The sequence below is a fragment of the Gavialis gangeticus genome, unplaced genomic scaffold (assembly GCF_001723915.1).
Source record: "Gavialis gangeticus isolate Ggan-Ray unplaced genomic scaffold, GavGan_comp1, whole genome shotgun sequence".
Lineage (NCBI taxonomy): Eukaryota > Metazoa > Chordata > Crocodylia > Gavialidae > Gavialis > Gavialis gangeticus.
The window spans coordinates 149,911,205-149,919,476 of NW_017729024.1; the positions used below are offsets into that span (position 1 = coordinate 149,911,205).

At 42.5% G+C, this 8,272-nt stretch overlaps 1 protein-coding gene across 1 annotated transcript in view; it reads right to left on the bottom strand.

Moving 5' to 3' along the window:
* Positions 1 to 8,272, bottom strand: part of PARP8 (poly(ADP-ribose) polymerase family member 8) — a 299,543-nt gene that overhangs the window by 7,281 nt on the left and 283,990 nt on the right. Inside the window, exons 18-22 of the mRNA XM_019518265.1 lie at positions 5,901 to 5,968; positions 5,047 to 5,095; positions 3,503 to 3,615; positions 3,289 to 3,361; positions 1,798 to 1,867 (exon numbers count right to left, since the gene is read on the bottom strand). Coding sequence (XP_019373810.1) covers positions 1,798 to 1,867; positions 3,289 to 3,361; positions 3,503 to 3,615; positions 5,047 to 5,095; positions 5,901 to 5,968 — 373 coding nt within the window. The remainder of the gene's footprint in view (positions 1 to 1,797; positions 1,868 to 3,288; positions 3,362 to 3,502; positions 3,616 to 5,046; positions 5,096 to 5,900; positions 5,969 to 8,272) is intronic.

Below are 8,272 nucleotides of genomic sequence, written 5' to 3' on the forward strand. Positions count from 1 at the left end.
GGTTGGGGTGGGGTGGGCTGGGGACTGTGCCAGGCTCTTCCTGGTGGGGGCTGGGATGGGTTGCACTGCACTTGGGGTGGGTGGTGGCAGCGGCACTGGAAGCGGGGGGGTGGCAGGCTATGGTGAATTTTCAGGTGGCTGCAGCCCCCCCCTTCCCATAGCCCTGCTCCCAGCACCAGCGCCACCTGCCCCAAGTGCAGCACAACCCAGTCCAGCCCTGACCCCAGCCCATAGCGGCATCCCAAACCACCCCATATAGATCTGGTGGCATGTGCCCCCCCCATGCCCTCCCAGAGTGCATACAGGGCAGGAGCCAACCCCCACCTTCCCCACGTGCCTCCTGGATGAGCTGCTCATGGCTCTGTCTCGCATCCTGCCCTGCCCTGGCTGAGCAGTGGCTGCCCCGCCCCACTTCCTCCTTCACCATGGGTGCCTTGATCTGCCTCCCACCACAAACCCCTTCCCTCCCCCCACCTTTTTCCACACCGGACTTACCAGCCCAACGCTGGTTTCTGAGCTGCCTGGCTGCATAGCTGAATCAGATCAGTATCGGCCAATATGGCTCCTTAAAAATCAGCCATCTGTATTGGCCCAAAATATCTCTATCAGTGCATCCCTAGTTTTGAAATCCGTATGACATTCTAACAATAATTTTAATTTTCTTAACTTAGAATCTTTCAAAATGGAAGATATTTGGGTAAACATGGCCACTTTGTGTGCCTTTTGTATTATCCCTTCAGGTTTTAGGGAATAAGAGGCAACTAAAACAAGATGTTGTGATATAATGCACAAAAAACCCACACATTAACATTTACATTGCTTACACAACTGAACCAGAGTGTCCAAAAGGTGTCCAATTTTTACTGTGAGATCTATCTCAGGATAAGTGAGAGTTTGGTGTCCTTATAAATACAAAACAATATAAATGACTTTGAAAAATTTAATTTTTCATTCCTAAAAATGATCTAGCGCCTCCATATTTTACACAATGATATTAATTTAATCCTAGTGCACTAATATTATAGTTATAATTAACAGTAATTTAAAACTATTTATACATACAAATACAAAGTTGTTCCAACTATTATGAGCATGTGCAAATATTAGGAATTCAGCTTCATATTTTTAAAATATTTTAAAAATCTGTACAAAAGTTTCTTAATATACACTTTGATGTGGGGCCTGGTAAAAAGGCTTTGGAGTGAACTGCTTAACTCATTTGTGGATTTGCCACTTGGAAGTCATGCCATTTTTGCAACCTTATGGAATTCATATCATCTACAATGTAGCGTCTGTCTTATATTCCCTATATGAGCCTGATGCAGCAGGGAACTTTACAATATACTTAAATGTAAGCGTTGTATTGACCTCATGAATGAAATGGAAACACACACTTAAAGTGCTTTGTGAGATCAGGTTCTGTATGCCTATACATAGCAGTGTACAAATGCAAGCAGTGTACTTTTATCATATATTTACACACTTCTAAAAAACAGGAATGTCAAATTGGGCTTCCAAGTCTATGTACTTTTAAAATTTCGAACACCCAGCTACTACCATTGATTTCTGTGAAATTTTCTGACCATTTGACATGTTTTAAAATAAGGATATATTTTTTAAGATCACAAAGGGCAATTTAGGAGTCTATTTTTAAGCACCATTTTTTAAAAATCTTGACCTATGCAGCTTAGGGGACAAAGTTATTACAATGATTAAAAAATGAAGCAGGTAGAAGCAGCAGCAAATTAAAGTATCCCCCTGAATCTCTCCAGCTCTAGAGTGATTTATAAATATCACCTGAGTAACCAAATGATATGCTTGACAATGGACTAAGGTAGATCCCGATTCCAAACATTGCACCATGGAGCTGAAAAAGAAGGCAAGAATTGTTTACTGTTATTTTTTTTAAGTTTTATAAAAGAAAACTGCAAGGACAATTATCCAATACCATCTGATCCCACTATATGAGCCTGACTCTTCCCAGATACTGTGTAAAAAGCCTACAAACCTAAAGAGTTTTGGATTCATTCAATAACATCAAAAAGTTATTCATAAAATTAGATCCCCTGTTAGATTTAGCACCCTCAGGCATCTAACTCAGGGACATGGATTCTGCTACAGAGAACTTCAGTAAGGATGTCTCTGTACTGCATTGTGGCACTTAAGTCCAGTGTGGATCTGGGCCTTCAGTAATGCTCGTTGAACATTACTGAACAATAGCGGTGTGCGAAACAGGCTGTATTCAATTCAGATTCAGCCTGAATTGGGGACAGTGATTTGATTTGTTGATTCAGATCATGGTTCTTATTTGATTCAGCCAAATCCAAATCTGAAGATTTGATGCTGATTTGGAGAATCAGTGATTCAGCCACAGACAAAGCTTTAAATATTTTTTCTACATATCTTGAAGTACCAGGTGAGGCTCATGAAAGCTGTAATGGTGGGGCAGATGGAGCATTCCACAAGAGCACGGGGGACCCCCCATTTGCTTGGTGGCAAACCGAGAAGTGATCCAGAAGTACTTCTGGTCCACTTCTGGGTCTGCTGCTGAGCATGCAGGGGGCCCCCCATGCCCTCCTAGCTCAGGAATCAGCCACGGGGAGGGGAGACCCTGGGTGCCCCCTGGGTGGACTGGAAGTACTTCTGGTCCACTTCCAGGTTCACTGTCAAGCATGCTGGGGACCCCCCATGTTCCTGTGGACCCTCCATCTGCCCCAGCATCTCAGCATACACGAGCCACCTGGCACCTTGAGGTATGTAGAAAAAACATATAAAGCTGTGTCTATGTCCAAATCATCAAATCTTTCCAAATCTCTCAGAATCGATTCAGAGGGTTCCAATTTGATTTGGAGAGATGAAAGGGTCTCCTGATTCCATTTGGATTTGGAGATTTGGCTGCCGAATCGAGCCAAATCGAATCAGCGATTGAAGCTTTGCACAGCCCTACTGAACAACACCTCTTGAGGGAAAGGGCAGCCCTGTGTCTGGCACTTCTTCATCACTATGGGTTCTTCTGTGTACAACGTAAGGGTGAAATCATGGCTAATGTGAAGTCAATGGCAGGTTAGATGCCAAGTTCAATGTTGCCATGTTTTCACATTAATGGTCTCTAAACGACCAGTAGAACCTTTGTATCAGGGATGGAGGAAGGAAGGAGCTAATTGCTCCATGTAGGTCTCCATCACAACTCCACTGCTGTCTAAAATGCTCACTTGCACATTTGCCCTGCATTCAATATGCAACATGACATACTCAAGTTAAATAAGAATGCTTCCATCTGCTATTTACCTGCAGTCTTGTATTGGAAGCAACAACTAAGCCATTCCTCAGGATGGAGTGCCAATTTTCAATGTGTGAACCACTTAAAAATAAAATGGAAAGTATGAGAAGTAATAGTTTTAAGTATCCTGAATTAAATAAACAATTGTTGTAGTACAATGTATTTTATTTGCAGATAAAAACTAAATATTATCATTATTTTGTTTGTTTTTTTCATACTTACTGAAATGCAAAAGTACTTCCATACAGATTTTTAGCAGCTCTGAAATTGGATTCTTTGGCTGGTGGACTACTGAGAAGGAGGAACTGATGGGGAGTGTGCATAAATTTCAGTTGCTGTAAAATACAACAGCACACAGAGGATGTGAAGAGATACAACAGGTATTGTACTTCCAGAAAGAAATCTTCCTAAGATACTGTGCTAGTTCACATAATATATATTGTTGCAGTTCAATTCAGTAACTCAAGAGCAGTCTTATTACCACAACTTTTATTTCAAATCAAGCTCTAAAAATTCTTAGTTTAAGAAGCATATGTAAGTTTGTGATATAATCTCCAACCCAATATGACACTACTAGAATAATTAAACTGAGCTGAGATGGCTTTCAATTAAGACTCAGGCTTGACAGCTACTGATTTACTTGGAATAAAAACCCAGGCACAGACATACTTTTTCAAGAAAGAACAAACATATGGCTGGCAGAACCATTCCATATAGCCTGCCGGTAGTCTAGCAGGCTACTGGAAGCTGGGAGGTATGGCCTGCTCCAGAATTTGGGGTCTCTGGATCCTGATGGACACAGAATCAACTATACTCGTTTCATCTATGCACAGCCATAGAGAAGTAAGACTAAAAGGGACCTCCAGAAGTCCCCTGCCCAAGGCAGGATCATCCCTATCCAAACCATTGTAAGCAATCCATAATCTAAACTCTTCGTAAAAGTCCTGTCAACTCTGACACAACACAGACATAACCTGCCACAGGTAAAGAAGGGAAACCATGGAGCCAATGTTCTGCTTCTATAAAAACTTGTTAATATATGCTTAAGAGAACCTAGGTAGAGGGCAGTGCCCTGCCCTGCCCTCCCCCCAGCCTTGCTACAGAGAAAAGCAAAAACCCTTACAGTCCATACTAAATGGTCAGACCAATGACATGGCCATTGGTGGCAGGGCCCCAGATCTTCACTGCTACTTGAACATGGACCTGTGCTGCCACTGCAATGTGGACCCAATCCATGCTGTTGTCCAGCCCAGTGCTGCTGCCTACATGACCTTGAGCCCATACTGCTCCCAGAATGCAGACCCACCGCAGTTGGTGCTAACCTCACGGATCTGACTCCGGAGGAACCTCTGTGGGTCAGACCTAGCCCAGGGTGAGTTGGACATCCCTGATACAAGCCATTTTAGTGGCTCTACCATTTTTTTTACAATATACTGGCTATGTTTCACACAGTCCTACATCTGTGATACACACCCTAAAAAAATGTTAATGAAAGGAGCTATTATAGTATAAAATTTTAACGAGATAAATTTCAACAGTAAGATGAATACTTAAGAAATTATACCAGGTATAGAAAAGGTTGTGGTGCTTGTCTAAACAAGACACACACAAATACCATGGACCATTTAGCACTGGCCTAAATTTGCTCTCCCTAAAGTCTCTAGTAAAAGTCCCATTGGCTTAAATGGGAATAGAATTATTCAAAGTTGAGCAATTTTAGAAACCTCCCATGAGGATACAGAAACAGATAAAAACCTAAAACTTACCCTGTTCACAGGAAGTTTCACAATATGTGACCTATTACTAGAAATAACCCTGAAATTAAAAAAGTACATGTATAAGATATGATAAACCAGGGCTGTCCAATTTCTGGGTGGTTGGGGGCCACATGCTACATAGACCACAGACCAGGGGGCCAATGGCTGGCTCAAGAGCCTCTGATGTACAGTTGGCCCTCCCTCCTGCCCCATTCCTGACTGCTTGTGTAGCACAGACAGCACCTCCTCTTCCCTCCCCCTCACGATGCATGTGGCCTCACCATGCTGCCAGCTGGGTGTGCCATGCTGGCAGCTCCTCCCTCTGTTGCCAACTCCGTCCCTGCTGTGCAAACAGCACAGACACACCACCTTCCCTGCTGCACATGGTGTGCAGGCTGCTCCTTTCTCTGTTGCTGCACACAGCATGGGCACCCTGGCCCCATCCCGCTGATATGCCCCTTCCCCCCACCAAAGAGTGGGGTCAGGGAGAGAAGCCAGGGGGAGGGGGAAAGAGCTTGGAGAACTTGGATGCTGCTGCATCAGAAGCACTGAGGGGACTGGGAGCTAAGCAGGAGCCTGTGGGCCACATGTTAGCTCCTAGCAGGTCTCATGAGGTCCGTGGACTGTCAGTTGGAAACCCTGTGATAAATAAGGAATTTTTCTCTTAGGTGTGTTGACTAATGATCACTGGGGAAGGCCAGCTTCAGGGTTTATGAACCACATAAATTCTCCTTGATTCAGAGCCCACAGAGACTTGATTAAAAGGCTTGCTTTGAAATCGGCTCAAGTTAGTGGGAATAATATGATTATTCTTTTAACTTGATTCTCAAGTGATTATCAACCAACAGCAGACAGGTCTATACCACTGCAGAAGAGGATGAGCAAGTGGGTCCTGTTTATCCATCTGCTTCTTTATTTCCAAGTAAGGTGCCTAGAAAACAGTAATTGTGCTATTTATTATTGGTTAAAATCCAAAGTTTATATTTTAAATATTACAATACACCACTTCAGATGAAAAAAAAATTAATACATTGGATTCTTCATTAAACCTACGCCCCAGCTTTGCTGATACCTAGCCTTGTACAGTTTTAAATGTGTTTTGACAACAACAAGAATTAATATAGCAATTATTTTCTCTGTAGCAAAATTATAAGCATATAATTAGCATCAAAATGAGTATATTATAGCTAACATTGCTGATTACAGCAAGAACAGTAAAGAACATTTAGTGATGTTTGGCACCTACGCAAGGAAATTGATTGGAACTCCAGAAAACAGTCTTCTAGGGTAATTTACCCAAAGTTAATTTAATTGCTTCATGGTATTAGATAGGTAAAATTCCTACTGGACCAGATCATGTTCCCACTAAAAGCTCTCACTGATTTCCTTAGGATAATACAGCAGCCCTTAAAGTGGACTTTAAAAACTACTTAGGCCAGCACTAATTACACTTCATCCTAATGTTAAACTGTCCAAAGTTTCAGAGTATTTTTTAAAACATTCAGTCTAGATTACTACATGTGTACCTGGGACTGCAGCATGTTGAGCCAGGGCAGTGCAGCCCCAGCTGGCAGTGCCCGGGGTCAGCCTCCCAGCCTGGAGCTGCTCTGCCCCAGCTCAACATACTGTGGAGGAGCTGGCTGGGGCATGAGGGTGCAATTGTAGGGGGGAGGCTAGGTGGCAGGCATCCCCCCACACTGTAGCACCCGTGTACCCCAGCCAGCACCAGTCACCATCTACACATGCACTGCGGTAGAGTTAATAACTCTGCTGTAGCATAGTACAGTAAAAGCTGCCTTAACTGACACTTTACAAGCCAGCATGCTCTATTAACTGGCATGCTAGCTTCTAAGGTAAAAGCAAAACCAGAAGTGCCCACCGTGGCACTTCTGGTTTTGCCGAGCACCCACGGCCTGGGGCAAAGCAGCCTGCACTGCTGAGCCCCCACAGCCCAGGGCATAGCAGGCTGCACAGCGCCCGCCTCCCTGTCCCTCAGGGCCCATGGGAGGGGCAGAGATGTCTCAGATGCGGCGGGAGAAGTGGCGGCCTGAACAGACAAAGATACTTGTTTGGGCCTCTCAATTAACTAGCATATTTTGTTATCTGGCACTCCACCCCATTCCCCATGGGTGCCGGATAACAAAGCTTTTGCTGTACTTATGTTAGGCAGTACTAACTTACAGTGGAGGTAATAATTAGCTTACTCCAGCCTAATAATAGCTTTTCACATGTCGATGGTGATGCTTTACTGCAGAGCTAATTAGGTAATTACAGTAAGTGTCTCATGTAGATGCCCCATATGTAACATATATACATACATACTCACACATATATATTATTTGTGTGTGTGTGTGTGTGTATTTATTTAATACTAATATGATAATAATGATTTGCACTTCTAGAAGCTAAAAGCACTTTCCAAACATGGATTAACTTTACAAAACTCTGGTGAAGTTTCACCTATTTACCAGCCTGGCAAAGTAAAGCAGTAAGATGCCTATTCTTATACCACTGAATAGCATTTTACTTCATGAGTACTTATCAGTTAACGTTAGTGAGACTACTTGTGAAGTATAGTGCTATTCAACAATAGTAAGGATATCAGAATCTGTCCTACAGTGAGTATTCAGACGACCCATAGCATAAATCCCAAGAGCCCTAACTCTCAATACCCGCCAACTGTTCTTAAATGAATAAGGTTCTAGTTATAATAGAAATAAAGCCATTGTCCTAGCACATTGTCACAAAATCAATTTCTTTTGCTTTGAAAATAAAAGACTTGGCTTGGCTTTGATATTTCCAGAAATGCATGAAGCAGCAGTTGGCTATTATTCTGTTACAATGTTCTTTTCCACTGGTATTATTTCTTATTTAAGCCTCAAAAACCTGAACTGTATTTCATCAGTTCTGTTTTTTGGCTACCGCATGTTCTTGCTGTTGCATAGCAAAAATAAAGGAGCAGTACCTTCTTCCCACCCCCAAATACCAACTAATAAAATATCTACGCTCTGCTATAAATTATAATCAAGATATTGAAAGACTTGTATTTACCTGCGTCATTTCTCTAATAGAAGTAATACTATCCAGTGCTTTCATGACTCGGTCATAATTCTTCTTCTGATGCAAGATAAAGTAAACAAACATATTTAAAATATTTGACCTCTTTTTTCTGTGTAAAAAACACTGGTTCTGAGCTCCTGTACATTCTGCATAAAACAGCAACTAAGCCACAGCA